At 37.7% G+C, this 18,963-nt stretch overlaps 1 protein-coding gene across 3 annotated transcripts in view; it reads right to left on the bottom strand.

Moving 5' to 3' along the window:
* The window catches only part of palm1a (paralemmin 1a), a 64,314-nt gene that overhangs the window by 19,526 nt on the left and 25,825 nt on the right, over nt 1-18,963 (bottom strand). For all 3 annotated transcript variants that reach the window (XM_052101254.1, XM_052101255.1, XM_052101256.1), the window contains exons 2-3: nt 12,253-12,298; nt 9,020-9,100 (exon numbers count right to left, since the gene is read on the bottom strand). In XM_052101254.1, coding sequence (XP_051957214.1) covers nt 9,020-9,100; nt 12,253-12,298 — 127 coding nt within the window. The remainder of the gene's footprint in view (nt 1-9,019; nt 9,101-12,252; nt 12,299-18,963) is intronic.

Raw genomic sequence — 18,963 nt, 5'->3', positions numbered from 1 at the left:
TTTTCTGCATCATCGTGACAAGGACGCAGTGCAAAGACATAACATAAACTAACAATAGAATCAACAACAATAATAATACTGGCACAGCTCCATCATCCCATCACCTTCCTTTTATGTTTGGACTTTTAGTTTGACACCTATTGAGACTTATGTTGAAGTTGTTTCCCTTAGACTATACTTCCCATGATGCACTGCCCTCATCACACTCATCTGTTTCAACTTTTGATTTTAAAAAGTTATTACTATATGTTGAAATTTACATGAAACAAGATTAATAAATGCTTTAAAAGTATTGTTCATAGTTAGTTCATGCTAACTTGATATTGATAACTTGAACTTGATATTCTAAAATGTTATCAAATGGAATTCTTATTGCAAAGTGTCACCACATTTTTAATACTACTATACAATATTAATATACACATTAATCAATGACACAATCGTAACTGATTATTTTATTTAATTGAATCTCACAAAAACATGTCCAGCACATTTCACCCTAAAATAAAAAAATTAAATAAAAATTATATTTTGCAAAATGAAAATGCATATTTATAGGAATATTTTAATGCTTATTTTTATTTTCATACACCCAGACATTTGACTTTTGAGGAGATATGTAATCCTTATTATCCTCAATGGTGATTCTCATAAAATTATCACACAAAAAAGTTATAATAAAACAAAAATACATTTAAATATTTTTGTAAAATTATTGTAAAACAATACGAATCAGTATAAATTAGAGTTACTAACACAATGTATAAATACTTGTATTTATTTATTAATTTTTTCTTCTTCACAATTTGTCACTTGTCCTTCACAAGGACAAGTGACAAAACAAAACATCACAATACGCAACAGGCAAATCACAAAGACAAAGGGGAGAAATAGAAACAAAGACTTTTCATATTTAATCAAAATGTGCTGCATACAACAGGATATACATAGCTTAGCAGAGTAACACGAAGTAAGGAGGTTATGACAAAAATGACCATTTATTCATGCAATATTCTAAATACTTTTATGCAAAAAATTAAAGCATAGATAGTATAAATACAATACGGTATAAATACTTAATAATATACTGTAAATAAAATAAAAGTTTTTTTGCATTACAGTAATGAGAATTAGATTATATGCATTAGTGGCTGGAAAATCTGTTGTTCAGATAATCACTGACGTGCGGTCTGGGTAGGCAAACTAGGCACTGCCTACCCTGCCAAAATTCAAAAATAAAATGTTTATTAAATAATAAACTTGAATTTGTATTTTTACTTTTTATTCTTGTGATTTATATATGCAATATGTGTGTTATTCCAATTGTTTAGACATTATGATGACAAATGTAGCAGTTACGCATAATCAACTAAAAACATATGGTAGAATAAGCAGTGCTTTTACGGTCCATTCATTGCAGACGACAAGCGGAAAACCCATGTTACGCATGCGACTTCGATCCTGTATTCTTTAACATGTACGGCAAAAGCACAAATCTGCTGTGCCTTTTGACGTAAATATGTTATGCCCGTGAATCATCTCCGTTACGTATCAGACATGGACCAATTAAAATCGAGATATTCCTGGACATTTGCGTAGCTAACGTCATTACACCACAGCTAGCGTACATGCCTAATCCCCGCCAAATTCAAAATCAAAATGACAGCACCGGCCGTAATCACGGAATTAAGAAATTTTATAACCAAATATGAGTTAATTGCAAGAGGGAGGTCTACGCCAGCCTTAGATGGACTAGCACAGCAAAAGGGCCCAAAAATGATCCGATCATTTCAAACTGATTGGTATGTAAGAAAAGATTGGCTGTGTGGCTGTGCTAACAATCAGCGGCTGTACTGCTATCCCTGCCTGCTTTTTTCAACCAGTCAGACTGTTTGGACTTCAGCAGGATATTGTGATTTGAACAACCTGCCAGCAGCTTTAACCAAGCATGAAAAGTCGTCAGCTCACATCCAGTGTCAAATTACACTGAAAACCTTTGGAAAATCTCGGATCAACCTTGCACTTGACGAGCAAAGGAAGCTGAATATAACCTACCACAATGAAAAGGTAAAGGAAAACCGAGAGGTTTTGAAGGATCTGATAAATGCGTAACATTCACTGTTTACGCGCTTGTGTGTGTGCGTGTGTGTGTGCGCGTGTGTGTGAGAGAGAGAGAGAGAGAACACGATATACATCCTGATTTGTACATTTCTTGATATGCTGCGCTTGTGCGTAACGTTCACTGTTTACGCGTTGTGTGTGTGTGTGTGAGAGAGAGAGAGAGAGAGAGAGAGAGAGTACACGATATACATCCTGATTTGCACATTTCTTGATATGCCGCACTTGTGCGTAACGTTCACTGTTATTACGTATAGCTTAAACAATAAATCAGGTAATCTGGCTTTCATAACTCAGTGCCTAGCCTCTTTAAGACATCACCGCACGTCACTGCAGATAATATATATATATATATATATATATATATATATATATACACATAACTGTAAATATTTTAAATTTGCTCCAGCAAGTGCCCCCAAAAACACACTCAGAAATGCATTTAGTGCACACCGAAAGACTGAGAATTATGGAAGTGAGTTGTATGAATTGATGGCTTTCTTGCCCATCTAAGGTACTGAACAAGCCTTTCAAGATGGCCATATTGTTCCATTAGAAGTCAAATACATTTATGTGCTAACACAGCATTTACATTTTGATTTGGATTCATGCATACCACTTTCATGGTCTTTCCAGCAAAATGAAGGCTACTTCTTTTTTATAAATAATCAAATCACTAAGAGTAACCCAATCATCCTTTGACAGGCAGGTTATTCTTGCCTTCCCTATTTCATTCTCAATCATTCTGCACCTCACTGTCTTTCGTTTCTTTGTTTTCTTTCATCTCCCTTTTCATTTTTGCCTGAACTGCCACCTCCCACTCCCTGGAGACCTACTGTATGAGAGTGTACTGACCACACACACATCCCCACTGACACAATGCAATAAAAAATAGAGGATAAAGATTAGAAGCTCCCTGTGGCTGAGCCATTGTATTACAAAGTAAAATGGATCCAGCTTTTTGCACTACAGATACAAAAAATACTTTTGTTGCCACTTAAAATCTAAAAGTCTTTGACTGTGTTTGGAATTAAATACTACAGTAGCATACTGCTTTCTGCATACTGTACAATACAGACTGTATACTACTATTTGTAAATAGTATGTGAAACAGTATGCAATATATGCAATGAAAACCAGTTCAAACAGTTGTTCGCTACACTGCAGTCACATGACCTCATCACGTGGCAAGTATAACTAAGCAAATGGAGTCAAAAAATCATCTTGGAAATAAATATTGTATTGTTGGCAAACATAGTATGGAATAAATATGGTGTCTTGGCATATTGAGTCCAAGTTTGTGTAAAAATGTCTTACCTTTTGGCAGTCTAATCAAATAATGAGTCAAGAAAAAGATTAAAAAAAAGTGTGGCTGCTATAACTTCTGGTTCGTCAGTTACTAGGGATTTTATAAAATACTGATATATCGATTATTGATTGGCACGTTATTTTATTGATATGCTGTTTTTTTGAGGCATCAATATGTTAACATTAGCCGACATATAAAAAGCCACATTTTTGTGCTTTCAAATGACATAATAGCTTTGGGAAACCACAAGGGGGAGAAATAACATTTATTGAAGCCAGTTGCCAGTAGGAGAGGCCCAGTTGCAGTCCAAACTAGGTTGTGGTGGATCACTATACACACACAAAAAGTGACAGAGGTTTTTGTACTTTTTCAAAAATTACCCATTGGACATTCCAAATTGAAAAAGGGGAATTTTATTTTATTTTTTTTATAAAAAAACAAAACAAAACATTGGGGCCTGGGTAGCTTAGCGAGTATTGACACTGACAACCACCCCTGGAGTCGCGAGTTCAAATCCAGTGTGTGGTGAGTGACTCCAGCCAGGTCTCCTAAGCAACCAAATTCGTTCTCATTGGGGCGTGTGGTAAGTTTTGAGTGGATCACGGATGGTAGCATGAGCCTTCACATGCTGGGAGTCTCCACTGTGTCACAAGCCACATGATAAGAGGTGCGGATTGACCGTCTCAGAAGTGGAGGCAACTGAGACTTGGCTTCAGCCACCCGGATTGAGGTGAGTAACCGTGCCACCACGAGGACCTACTAAGTAGTGGGAATTGGGCATTCCAAATTAGGGAGAAAAGGGGATAAAAAATAAAACAAATAAATTAAAAATAAAGTGACGTTGATGAGTTTGCAGGTAAGTTTATGAAACTGTTGTAACTGCGCAAACTAAACAATTAGAAATGACGTTTATTAAGAAATGTATCTGTGTGTAGCCTTGAGGTTTCATTCAAGCTGTCAAACCACAAAAAGACATACTTGAAACTGAAAATACACCGTGTAGGCTATATGAAAGATACATATACACAATGTCATCCAGTGATGGCTAGTGTAAATAATCTTTGTTCTTTGATAATGATTTGGGTTGAATTTAATGGAAAAACAAGCATTCAGTGGCACAGCAGAATGTGCAGCCTCCGCAGTCATAGCTCATCATCTGTCAGTGGCGGTGCACATATTGTACTAAAACATAATGGTTTAGAATTTTAAAACGCACCCTGTCAACTGGTGTTAACTCCTTTAACTGACCCCGCTGCTCACACTTTACCACAGTTATGCTGAGAAATATGCTTGAAAAGAACAAAAATATTGTGTATTGGGCAGCCTTATTTATATTTGAAAAAAATATATCGGTAATCATCGGGAAAACCTTCTGATTATGCATGCGTGAAAAAGTCATCAATCCCAAGTCTTATAGTTACACTAGAAATGGAAGGTCAAGTTGAGTGCATTGCAGTATACAGTATTACATACAGTGTGCCCTGTCTTGGAAAATGTAGTATAGGTCATGCAGGTATTTCATGCATACAGGAAAATTGCATACTGTGCACAGTATACATACTATACTGCAGAAATAGCCATGCTAGAGTATGCTAGAATGGTACTATGCTATTCCAAACAAAGCGTATTTTGTGCCTTTTGGGATCTAAATCATGTCATAACCCATCCCACTAACCCACTTATCAAACTGCATTTAACCAATCAGCATTATTATCATCCTGTACTGAACACAGGGATGCCATGCATCCTTTAATCAGTAGACAAACTGATGAACTAATCAAAACAAGGCAAGTTTTGGAGCAAAAACTCTTCAGTGTACTGTACACATTCTGACAGAAAGTGATAAAATGAATCCTGAAGTCTAATATATATCATACATAAACTTTAGCAAGAATTGGCAAGAGGCCTAAAACTCGACCCTCATGTGGTTTGAATTGTTCTGTATTTCAGCAGAACACTATGGCAATTATCTTAAATGGACAAAAGCTTGCTCGTATATCAGAGAGCATATGTTTTCAGGACTGTCAGAGGCCCCTCCATACTTTAGAGATATACTGCCCACTATTCACTGACCATTCATCTCTCTCTCTCTCACTTTCTCTCTCTCTCTCTCTCTCTGCATTTTGCTGACTCTGAATGAGAGCTCCATAGAAACTGCTAATGAGGAGAGTTTTTGGATCTTATCTCTGGCCAAAACAGCAAAGTCTCTTGCTGCCACAGCTGCTATGTAAATTTTAGGAGCCCAAAGGCAGAAAAATTCCTGCCAATTTCAACTTTCACAATATTTAAAAGACCACATTGTTTTATTGATAAAGGCAGTACAGAGAAGGCAAAAATTATTTGGGTAGAGGGAGATTGCCAATGGGATTGGGACATGATGAAATCCAGTTTTAAACCTGTCTCCCATGTGAGCACCAAGGCTCATTGCCATGTAATATGCACCAGTGGTGTTGCAAGATGGGTTCTTTGGGAGTTCAAGCCCCTAATGTTTTGTTACTTATCTTTTTTGAATTTTCACACATATTTCACTTCATAAATAGTGAAATATGTGTATTTTATATATATATATATATATATATATATATATATATATACACTCACCTAAAGGATTATTAGGAACACCATACTAATAATGTGTTTGACCCCTTTTGCCTTCAGAACTGCCTTAATTCTACGTGGCATTGATTCAACAAGGTGCTGAAAGCATTCTTTAGAAATGTTGGCCCATATTGATAGGATAGCATCTTGCAGTTGATGGAGATTTGTGGGATGCACATCCAGGGCACGAAGCTCCTGTTCCACCACATCCCAAAGATGCTCTATTGGGTTTAGATCTGGTGACTGTGGGGGCCATTTTAGTACAGTGAACTCATTGTCATGTTCAAGAAACCAATTTGAAATGATTCGAGCTTTGTGACATGGTGCATTATCCTGCTGGAAGTAGCCATCAGAGGATGGGTACATGGTGGCCATAAAAGGATGGACATGGTCAGAAACAATGCTCAGGTAGGCCGTGGCATTTAAACGATGCCCAATTGGCACTAAGGGGCCTAAAGTGTGCCAAGATAACATCCCCCACACCATTACACCACCACCACCAGCCTGCACAGTGGTAACAAGGCATGATGGATCCATGTTCTCATTCTGTTTATGCCAAATCTACAGAAATCGAGACTCATCAGACCAGGCAACATTTTTCCAGTCTTCAACTGTCCAATTTTGGTGAGCTCTTGCAAATTGTAGCCTCTGTTTCCTATTTGTAGTGGAGATGAGTGGTATCCGGTGGGGTCTTCTGCTGTTGTAGCCCATCCGCCTCAAGGTTGTGCATGTTGTGGCTTCACAAATGCTTTGCTGCATACCTCAGTTGTAACGAGTGGTTATTTCAGGCAAAGTTGCTCTTCTATCAGCTTGAATCAGTCGGCCCATTCTCCTCTGACCTCTAGCATCAACAAGGCATTTTCGCCCACAGGACTGCCGCATACTGGATGTTTTTCCTTTTCACACCATTCTTTGTAAACCCTAGAAATGGTTGTGCGTGAAAATCCCAGTAACTGAGCAGATTGTGAAATACTCAGACCGGCCCGTCTGGCACCAACAACCATGCCACGCTCAAAATTGCTTAAATCACCTTTCTTTTCCATTCTGACATTCAGTTTGGAGTTCAGGAGATTGTCTTGACCAGGACCACGCCCCTAAATGCATTGAAGCAACTGCCATGTGATTGGTTGATTAGATAATTGCATTAATGAGAAATTGAACAGGTGTTCCTAATAATCCTTTAGGTGAGTATATGTATATATATATATATATATATATATATATATATATATATATATTTTTTTTTAATAGCTAATGTTTTTATTTTGTGGAAATTAATCAATGAAGCTTGCATTGTATGTACGTGTCCGCCTTTCAATATTTCGATACTAACACAACTGTAAATATATGCATACCTCCCTTACAATTTTTTTTTTTGTTCTGGCAAACTAGCCGCAAACTTGCCCCAAATTTGTCACTCATTATCAAATGCAAATTTTTATTGTAATGTCAGATTCATGAAGGAGTCGAATCTTTAGAAAAATTATTTTGATTCAGACAAATTGTTTCGCAAAGTGGTCTGAATGTTTCTTTTGCTAATCTCAGAGAGAAATATTAGTTCACACAAGTTATTTTTAGGAATTAAATACTAGCGTACTGCCTTCTGCATTTAGTGCACAACAAACATTTCGAACAGAAGCAACATCATTGCATAACTTCAATACATTGCATGTTTAATTTAGCGAGTGCCATCCAGTTATCGACCTGGAAATAAAACGTTTATTTTGCGTATTTTATTGAATTTTTGTGTAAAAATGTCCAAGCTTTTGCAGAAGTAAACAATCACAATTGATTTTACTTCTGGTTACTATGTCATACTGGATATGGAAGGTCAAGCACATTACATTGTGGTGCTCCACACTTTGTGCTCTGTTCTTTACTGCACATTTTATACAGCAAAAAATTACATACAATTTAAAGTATACATACAGCAGACATAGAGCTAGTATGCTAATGTGCAATTTTGAACATAGCTAGAGACATTAGAATGTTATCTCTGTTCTAAAATATTTCATAAACTGAAATTGTGTGTGTGTGTGTGTGTGTGTGTGTGTGTGTGTGTGTGTGTGTGTGTGTGTGTGTGTGTGTGTGTGTGTGTGTGTGTGTGTGTGTTGTAGAGGCCCATTCACAATCATGAACACCTGACCTGGGGGCCACAGAGACAATACAGCATATATTTAGCAGAGTGAAGCTTTTCCCTCTTCACACAAACAGGATGTCCTATCAACCCCCCATGGCAGATTCTCCTTCTTGTGTCTGAATGGTGTTCTTGGCCAAAACTGCATCCTTTCATACAGAGGTGTCCAAAAGCCTTCAAGTCACAGAGGTCTGGTCAACACAACAGTGTTATACAGACACAATCCAAAAACCCACAATCCCAGAAAACGTTCATTACTTAATTGAGTTACTCAACTGATATTTAGATGCTCACCGCCAAGAGATCATACCACTTTACTAACAAAAACACAAAGCTCACAACTGACTAAACACTCATTATAGAACAGATAAATCCAGTCCTAAATGCTGATTGATCAATAAAGCATTTCAAATGTGCTAAAATGCACAATTATGTAACAGCTATGACATGAAAAAACGGTGTACTTAGCTGCCAAGTATATCATTGCACAGCACCCAATTATTAAACTTAATTTACATGTCAGGGACTGAATCTAATAGCGAAAGGATGACACTTAACGAATTTGTCAAATAATGTCCCATTTATTGAAATGATCTGAGACTGTAATATTTGTGACTTTATTGCTTAGTTAAATAATTGACCTAATTATTTCATTTTCATTTCATTATGTTTCATTCACTTACATTTTCCATACTGCACAAGCATGGCTTTGAACTTAACATGGCTCCTGTATACTATGCAGAAATTATAATGAGTGAAGTAGAGGGACATTTATGAATTTTCAATGCTTATATTCAAATGAGGAAATAAACTGCAGTCATGCCCAATCATTAGGCCCTATGATGTTTGTGTCTTACCTTGAGATGTTGGAGCTGTCGTCTGTCATCCTCTAGTTGTCTCTTCTTATTCTCAATTTCTGTCTGTCTTTTCCTCTTTTCCTGAGAAAAAAGAAATACGATTGTAGCTCATATTTTATAGCATTGACATTTTATTCTGAAAGGTCCCACAAAGCACAAGGTTCCTAAAATGAGTTGCCATTTACATTCAAGGTTTCACCTGAAAATTATAATTCTGTCATCATTTACTCAGCTGCACATTGTTCCAAACCTGTAAGACTTTATTTATTCTGTGAAATGCAAAACAAGGGGTATATTAGCCTCAGTCACCATTCACTTTCATTGCATCTTATTCTGTACATCCAAATTAAATGGTGACTGAGGCTGCCTAACATCATGACCTAGTCATTCTGCCTAACATCTCAATTTATGTTCCATGGAAGAAAAAAACGAATACGGGTTTGGAACAAAAGTCATGCGGGTTTAGAAGGGTGAGCAAATGATTACAGGATTTTCATGTTGGTGGAACTATCCCTTTAACACTTACATTAAAGGGATAGTTCACCCAAAAATGTATAATTTACTCACCATCATGCCATCCCAGATATGTATGACTTTCTTACTTCTGCGGAACACAAATACAGATTACAAAATATATATTTTTCAGCTCTGGAGCTTCATATAATGCAAGTGAATGGAGACCAGACCTTTCAAGCTCCAAAATGTCACATAAAGGTATCATAAAAGTAATCCATATGAATCCAGTGGTAAAATCAATGTCTTCAGAAGCGAAATAATAGGTGTGGGTGAATATACACTCACCTAAATGATTATTAGGAACACCTGTTCAATTTCTCATTAATGCAATTATCTAATCAACCAATCACATGGCAGTTGCTTCAATGCATTTAGGGGTGTGGTCCTGGTCAAAACAATCTCCTGAACTCCAAACTGAATGTCAGAATGGGAAAGAAATGTGATTTAAGCAATTTTGAGCGTGGCATGGTTGTTGGTGCCAGACGGGCCGGTCTGAGTATTTCACAATCTGCTCAGTTACTGGGATTTTCACGCACAACCATTTCTAAAGTTTACAAAGAATGGTGTGAAAAGGGAAAAACATCCAGTATGCGGCAGTCCTGTGGGCGAAAATGCCTTGTTGATGCTAGAGGTCAGAGGAGAATGGGCCGACTGATTCAAGCTGATAGAAGAGCAACTTTGCCTGAAATAACCACTCGTTACAACCGAGGTATGCAGCAAAGCATTTGTGAAGCCACAACACGCACAACCTTGAGGCGGATGGGTACAACAGCAGAAGACCCCACCGGGTACCACTCATCTCCACTACAAATAGGAAAAAGAGGCTACAATTTGCAAGAGCTCACCAAAATTGGACAGTTGAAGACTGGAAAAATGTTGCCTGGTCTGATGAGTCTCGATTTCTGTTGAGACATTCAGATGGTAGAGTCAGAATTTGGCGTAAACAGAATGAGAACATGGATCCATCATGCCTTGTTACCACTGTGCAGGCTGGTGGTGGTGGTGTAATGGTGTGGGGGATGTTTTCTTGGCACACTTTAGGCCCCTTAGTTCCAATTGGGCATCGTTTAAATGCCACGGCCTACCTGAGCATTGTTTCTGACCATGTCCATCCCTTTATGGCCACCATGTACCCATCCTCTGATGGCTACTTTCAGCAGGATATACACCATGTCACAAAGCTTGAATCATTTCAAATTGGTTTCTTGAACATGACAATGAGTTCACTGTACTAAAATGGCCCCCACAGTCACCAGATCTCAACCCAATAGAGCATCTTTGGGATGTGGTGGAACGGGAGCTTCGTGCCCTGGATGTGCATCCCACAAATCTCCATCAACTGCAAGAAGCTATCCTATCAATATGGGCAACATTTCTAAAGAATGCTTTCAGCACCTTGTTGAATCAATGTCACGTAGAATTAAGGCAGTTCTGAAGGCGAAAGGGGGTCAAACACAGTATTAGTATGGTGTTCCTAATAATCCTTTAGGTGAGTGTATATAGGTGAATATTTAAGTACTTTTTTCTTTAAATCTACACTTTCACCTTCACATTCTGAAAGTAAAAGATAAAGTAGAGATTTCTAGTAAAAAAGGAATGAAATATTTATCTATTTCTCACCCAAACTGATTGCATCGCTTCAGAATACATATATAAAAACTTCTGGAGTCTTATGAATTACTTTTAGGCTGCTTATATGTGATTTGTGGAGCTTGAAATGTCTGGTCACCATTCACTTGCATTGAATGAAGCTATAGAGCTTAGATATTCTTCTAAATATCTTAGTTTTTGTTCTGCAGTAGAAAAAAGTCATACACGTCGGGATGGCATGAGGGTGAGTAAATGATGAGAGAACTATCTCTTTAACATGCAGACACTTTAATCAATGATGACTATTCATGAAATCAACAGGCATTCTTATGTATATTTTAGGTTGGGAATCAACACTCAAGAGACAAACTCACTAGTGTTCAGTTTCTACGTTGTGATAATAAGTGTTAACAAAATTCACATGTGAGAAAAATGAGCTGAGAGGCATATGTTCGTTAATCGGCTAGCAAGGTTAAAATCCATGAACGAGAGTACATGTGTGATTGTGTACCCATTTGAGTGTAATGGCTAAAAAAGGGTGCATACTGTAGATTAACAGACTGAAATGAGGTATGTTACACAGACTACAAGACTGGATAAAGCTGTGCAAGCCCTTAAGGCTGGGTTGTTTATGAGTGAGAGTATTACTTTTGTTGGGGAGTGTGGAAACATAAAATATGGCATCAAAGGACCAAAATCCTTTGCCAATACAAAGCACCAGATTCAGAAGTTGAAATGAGACTGTATGCATTTTTATGAACAAGGATGTCAAAAAGCCAGAAAATGTTAACACACATTAATCTAGTTCAAAGGATTCCCCATATTTGTCAATTATGTTTATTAGTAGTTAGAACAGTGAAAATACAGACAGACGTGATCAATCTAAATAGCTTACTTATAGCTGTGTCTGCGTATTAAAGTGGATATAAGGTATTTTAACATCTGTGCTTGATTCTTTTTCAACTTTAGCATCTTAGACCAACATTTTAGACACATTGATAAATCAAACGCTTTTGAGTTTTGATGCATTTGTTAAAATCCCTGACCTAGTTTGTGATTTGTGAAATGGGTTCAGTAGGTGGGTTTAGGAGTGCCTGTGGAACATGTGGTGTGAGAATCTGACTTACTGCAATAGCCTGGAGCCGCTCCTGCTGTGAGAATGGTTCTGACATCCTGCGAGACAGAGAAAGAGAGAGGACATATAAGGGTTGCAGATGGAACAATCAAACAGAGGAAAGATTTGTTTCTTGCTCTGGCTTCTGGACTTTCTTAGTTATTTCAGTGAACTGAGAGGTCTGTAAAATTACATATAGTTACTAATGCTGCCTTCAAGTCATCTCAGAATAATGGTATTTACGAGATGAGATTACATGAATGGAACAACCAAAATGACCTATATCATTCTCTATGGCAGCATCAAAATGTTCTACACTTATGCTGCTTTTATGCACCTATATGTACAAGTTGGGCATTCATTATTACGACATGTCACACATTCAAAAGAAACGTATGCAGTGAACAACTGCTAAAGCTCTTTTTATTGTACCGGTGTTTAAGCATAAGTGACTATATCTGCACCACATTTACACAACCAATAAGATTTATTAATGTATAATATTTAACAAAATGTGCATGAAACTGTCACGTTTATGTGTTTTGCTCTTGTTTCATGTCTTTTATTTTCTAGTTTAGTTCCTGTTCTGGTCATGTGGTCCCTAGTTCTGTGATTCCTGTTTCCCTCCATGTTCATGTGTCTTGTTTTCATTGGTGTATTGTCTTGTTACTCATTATCAGTTCTAGTTTGTCATTGGTTTAAGTTTATTAGTCTTGTTATCTTGTTTATAGTTCTGTCCGTTCATTGGTTGTTTTGTTACTCGTGTCTGTGTATTTAAGCCCTCATGTTTGCCATTGTCTCTTGTCTGGTATTGTATGATTGTAACTTTGTTGTTTTGTTCAAGTCATGTCAAGTTTAGTTTAGTTTAGTCAAGTTCACGGTTGTTTTGTTTCACGTTTTTAGTCAGGGGTTTTGGAAATAAACTGCACTTGGGTTCATCACTTTACCATCGTCTCTTCATCTGCCTTCGTATGAAGAGACGATGGTAAAGTGATGAAACCTAGTGCAGTTTATTTCCAAAACATGATATCTAAAAACCTCTCTATAAATCTCACTATTTTCTTAAAATCTGAAAAAGATGGAAATATGACCTTAGACCTAGACAGAACTGTGGACTGCAATCTGTTAAATGTCTCGATGACTGCCAAGATACAGGCTAGTGTGGTGATTTTCCACAAAGAAAGATGGGAAACGTTTGAAAAACTGAGGTGCTTTCTGAGAATTCTATCATGCTGAGTTTGATTGAGCAAGACAAGGAAATATTCAGCATTGGGCTGAAACTGCCAAAATTCCTCATTCAGTTTGTGCAACTGATTCCACGAAGTACATAAAATAGCTGAAGAGCTGTGTCATTTTATGTTGACCACAGCTTCTATGGCTGTGAGTGAAAGATTGATGTAGTTGTGAAGGTTTCACAATTGCCAGTGTGAAGGTTTTCCCTAATGACAAATGAAATATGTTTTCCGATCAGGAACATCCAAACTCACACTATTTCTTGTGAACACATACAAAATTCCTTGCTGCATCAGCTAATGGCCTATCCCTAAAGGTCTTCCAGACTGTAAGATGGGACCCTTGCTGTTAGCCCTGTCTGCTGCAGGATGCAACTGTGGTGTCGGCCCCTAATGGGAGGGTATGAAAGCTGAGGTGATATGCCGTTAGGGAAAAGAAGAATGTGAAGGCTGTTCACCAACCCCAGCACAGTTGTCCCCCCACCCCCACACGAGTAAAACATGCCACCTGTACAAACAGCCTGTCAGACGAGTGACACAGCAGCTGAGAGAGAGAGAGAGAGAGAGAGAGAGAGAGAGAGAGGCAGATAATGTAGTTAGTGTATGATGTAGAAATTGGCACACAATACAGCAACACTAGGAGACTGAGGAAGTGAAATATTACTATTTGAAAGCTGATGTCATAATTCTGACAAAAATGTATTTGTTAAAAATGCTTATGATATTTAAATATAGTATCTGCATATGTTCTCACTCAAAAGCCAATTTGTTCTGTATAGTGAATTTACAGTATATCTAGATTATGGTTCAAACCATCATAATAATTAGTGGTATTTGTTAAGGCTTTTTTTAAAGCCCTTAACTCCAAGTATTGAACTTGGTGCTTGATGAATGGTACCTTAAGTACGGTTGAGGAGGAGTGTGCATCAACTTTTCTAAGTGATTTTTGCCAAGCAGACGGTGAAACTGGCAAAAAGGATCTCATAGACTTACACTGAAGGAGAGACCTGAGCCATATTAAAGGGATAGTTCACACAAAAATGTTTATGTTTTCATAATTTACTCACCCTCATGCCATCCCAGATGTGATTGAATTTCTTTCTTCTGCAGAACATGAATTAAGATGTTTAAAGAATATTTCAGCTCTGTTGGTCCTCACAATGCAAGTGAATGGTGACCAGAACACTGAAGGTCCAAAAAGGTACATAAAGGCAGCATAAAAGTAATCCATATGACTCCATATATTCAGAAGCAATATGATAGGTGAGGGTGTGAAACACATCAGTATTTAAGTAATTTGTTACTATAAATCTCCACCTTTCATCAGCCCCAACCAGTAGGTGGCTAAATGTGGAAGTGAATGTGTATATTACATACAGTACAGTAATTATTGTAATTGATATTAATTGCATTGTGAGGACCAACAGAACTAAGATATTCTTAAAAAATCTTTGTTTGTGTTCTGCAGAGGAAAAAGTCATACACATCTGCAATGGCATGAGAGTGAGTAATAGGGCACTATCCCTTTAAAGGACCAGAATGTTACACAGACTTGGAGGAGAGCTTTTTTGACCAGTCACCTATTGAAACAACCCAGAATACCCTGGAAATTGTGTAGCTTTGTGTTTAACACTTTAGTAACCGCATAGCAATGTCCTGGTAACCAGCCACAGCACCCTTGAATCATGGCAGTAAGTTTTGCAGGGGCAAGCACCTCTAAAATCTCTTTCAGAAATAAAAAAAAGATCTAGTTGAAACATTTTTTTATTAAGTGTTGGCCAAGGTCTTGATGTGGACACATTTTATCATTTATGCAGCAGTTGCATGTGATTTTAGATGCAAGAGCGCATGTCTTTTGCACAAATCAGACCTGCTTTCTCAGCAGAATTCACCTCCACATCCAGACAGACTGACACAGCAAAAACACTGCAGTCCTCCAGCAACCCCATAACACACTCCAGCATTAAGCAAAACAAATGAAGAGATTTATTTGCACATAAAAATATATAATGTTCATGCATTTTTTAAATAACAAAATTAAAAACAGTTTGATGTAAATCATCCTACTCTATATAATTAGTCAGTGTTCAACCTGGGGGTCCTATTAAGACCTACTGTGCCCCTTTTTATAAGATGTAATATAAGTCTCAGGTGTCCCCAGAATATATCTATGAAGGTTCAGCTCAAAACAGCCCACAGATCATTTACTGTACCATGTTGTAAATGTCTCTTTTTGGGTGGAATCAAAAACATGTGTTTTTCGGGTATGTCTCTTTAAATGCAAATGAGCTGCTGCTCCCCGCCCCCTTTCAGGAAGAGGGCTGTGTCTTTGCAGCTCGTGGACAGCGTAAAAAAAAAAAAAAGCCTGCTCTCTGCCTCACTTTACTTCAGGTGGATTTTTCGGCAATTATGCGGCAACATTGGCAAAAAATAGTTATTGATATTTAATAAAAAAATTACATAGTATTGCTATGCTAGCTAATGTTTATTTAGCAAGTTTCACAGAAACTGCCAAAAAACATTTGTATAAAAAGAAGAGGCTCACCGATGACGGTCACTACAGCATACTACATATACTATAGTAAAAAATCAGAACCAATATGACTGACAGCGTAAATACCAATAGACGTATATGTATGAACCAGAGTCAGACACTGATGAAGGAGAGACTCCGGCAGAAGTCACAACTGTGAGAATGAACCAAGACGTTTCTTAATGGTTCATTGACACTACACAGCTGTGGTGAGTCAGTCTGGCAACCAACATCCCTCGTGGTACTGATATGTTGTGCAGATGTGCTGGCCTTTACAAGTAAACATTCCACTTTTAGTGCAACTCTCTTATGTTCACAGAAAACATACAGAGCTTTCAAAAAGACAATCACCTTACTGTATTGTGCACAATAAAGGTGCGGTTATGAATTATACAGACAGTAAGCTAAAAATAACGACATAGCTCTGGTCTCCATGAATACAATCAGAGACAATGGTAACTTTAGCTGCATTAGCCGTGGGATCAGCTAACAAGCACATTCGGAAAGGTGATTTGCAAACATTCACAAAACATAAAGTGCGATACTTACATCTTCGGGATATAAACCTGGACAATCATTCACAAAGCAGTCTGGTGTAAAATTATTTGCACAATAGATACAAACAGATTTGTATGTTTTGGGGCACATATGTTTTCCTTCAAAAGGTCCACAGTGTGTCTTCAGTGGCGCTGATGCCGGGAGTACATGAAGACTCTTATGTTCACTTTTACAGCCAACAACAGAACACTTATGATGCTTATGAAGCTGAGACATTATTCTTTTCACTGTAGCATGCAGCATGGAAAAAAATGGCGGGCTGTGTGTAGATCACTCAGGGGAGGATCTATGATAAAAGGGTGGAGTCCGTCACCAGTTGTGGGTGAGGCCTGCTCTAACGTGACGTCACTTTAGAGCAGAAATGAAAACCATTCATTGTTTTTGATTAATAGAAATATAAGAAAAGGAGTGGGTGGACTTTTAACACTGTAGGGTGGTTGTGTACACACACTGCTGACTCACATTTATGTACAAACACCATGTAAAAGTGAATTTTGCATAATAGATCCACTTTAAAACTAGAATACCAGAAACATAAAAATAGATTATTTTTTTCAAATTATTTCAGATTGATATCCATCCCAGTTTTCATAAATAACCAAATTTACCAAAACACGGCCAATGGACCCTGTTTTCTAAAGGAATTCACAGAAAAGAAAATGCAATAGAGGAATTATCTGAATTGTGGTCATCTTTAATTATGTGAGTAACAAAACTGTTACTAGAGGTTAATTAATATACATGCAATTAATGTGCACATAGATTTGCTGGTATCTAAAACGACATGTTCGCTAACTATCAAACCGTTGTAAAGTTATTACATAGATGGTATGTGAAGAAATATATTTGTCCATTTACTGTATTATGCTGTGCCCATTATGAGCGGCCCTCCCTCGATATCTTTAAAAACGCAAGCCATGCTGATAAACTATAGTGATAACAGAGAAAACAAATCATTAAGGCATATGATAATCCCCTTTTATAAGCCAGGTCTTATTTATAGCTCTACTATACACTGAGCATCTCAAATTAAAATTTTAAAACTTATAGTCTATTATTGGGTCCAACATTTAACTCTTGTCTTACAACTCAAAATATGGAAATTACTTATTTTAATCAAGATATCAAATTATTCTTGAGCTCTGACTCAATTAAAACACCATATCGTGGAATGCATATTTTATTAACCATACACCCTATTCCAAACTCCAAACCTAAACCTGAAGCTGTTAGGCACCTAAAAGTGGTGTCACGAAGAAGCGTAAGAAGATGTAATCGCCGTCAAACTTCAGGAGAAACAGCAACGTTGAATGTGCACATCAAGAACACATGTGTGAGGAGGTCAGGAGATACCTGCATTTGTATAACGCAAGTCTAAAGGACTGTAAAGACATCTTTGTGTGTCTAAACTACTCAGGAGAAATAGTCCGGTATTTCATAGCAGTTATAGAGCATATGCACCAACCGACTGTGTATGCTTGCACAGTCATATGAAGTATACTTTGACAGGCTTTCATTCGACTGTATGCTGGCGCTCAGCATTCACATCAAAATCGAAGGATACTTTGGGCTTAAACATAAGTGGAGTAAAAATGCAATAGAGGGATTATGCAACCTCTGAATTGTGGTCATCTTTAATTATGTGAATAAGATTCCTTCCTGGTTCTCACGCAGGACCAGAATCAATCAAAATTTCTCCTGTGTCTCTGAGGCTTTTGACGCAATCAGTACTGCATAAGGAAAAGGTAAACATATTTGAATTGATGCAAATACAGTATGTCTGATTGGAGATGGTGCTGTTCAGTAACTCAGCAGATGATGTCGGTAGCAACATGTCAACTTACCCAGTGATCATGCTCAGTGGCATGCACAGAAGGGGGGCAGCAGGGTTGTGAGTCACTGCCCCTTTCATTCACAAACCTAAAGGGGGCTCTGACTGAGACATGGATCGGCACAGACAACACTGCAACTTTCTAAGCACTCTCTACCGACTTCACTTTCACCCACACCCCTTGTCTGTCTAGGCGGGCTGGGGAAACTGGTTTTCAAATCATGAAAATTCACTCCTCTCACATCTCTCTGCAATAATATTTGTTTCAAATATCATGTCATTACAGCCCCTAATCCTGCTAACATTCACGTTTTGGTCATCTATTGTCCTCCAGTTCAACTAAGCTACTTCATTGACGAGCTAGATGTATTTCTGTGCTCATTCCATTAGGATGGCACTTCACTGGCAGTACTTGGGGATCTTGACAAACCTCAAGTGGCTGACTTTCTAGCTCTTTTCATCTCATTTGACTACAATATTGCACACTCCTGCAACACACTGAGCAGGAAAACAAGTTGATCTTATACTTACCTGTAATTGTATCTCCAATAATCCTCTTGTCACTCCTCT

The sequence above is a fragment of the Xyrauchen texanus genome, chromosome 32 (genome assembly GCF_025860055.1).
Source record: "Xyrauchen texanus isolate HMW12.3.18 chromosome 32, RBS_HiC_50CHRs, whole genome shotgun sequence".
NCBI classification, from domain to species: domain Eukaryota; kingdom Metazoa; phylum Chordata; class Actinopteri; order Cypriniformes; family Catostomidae; genus Xyrauchen; species Xyrauchen texanus.
Note: the sequence above shows the minus strand (reverse complement) of the source record. Positions and strands in the feature narration are given on the sequence as shown.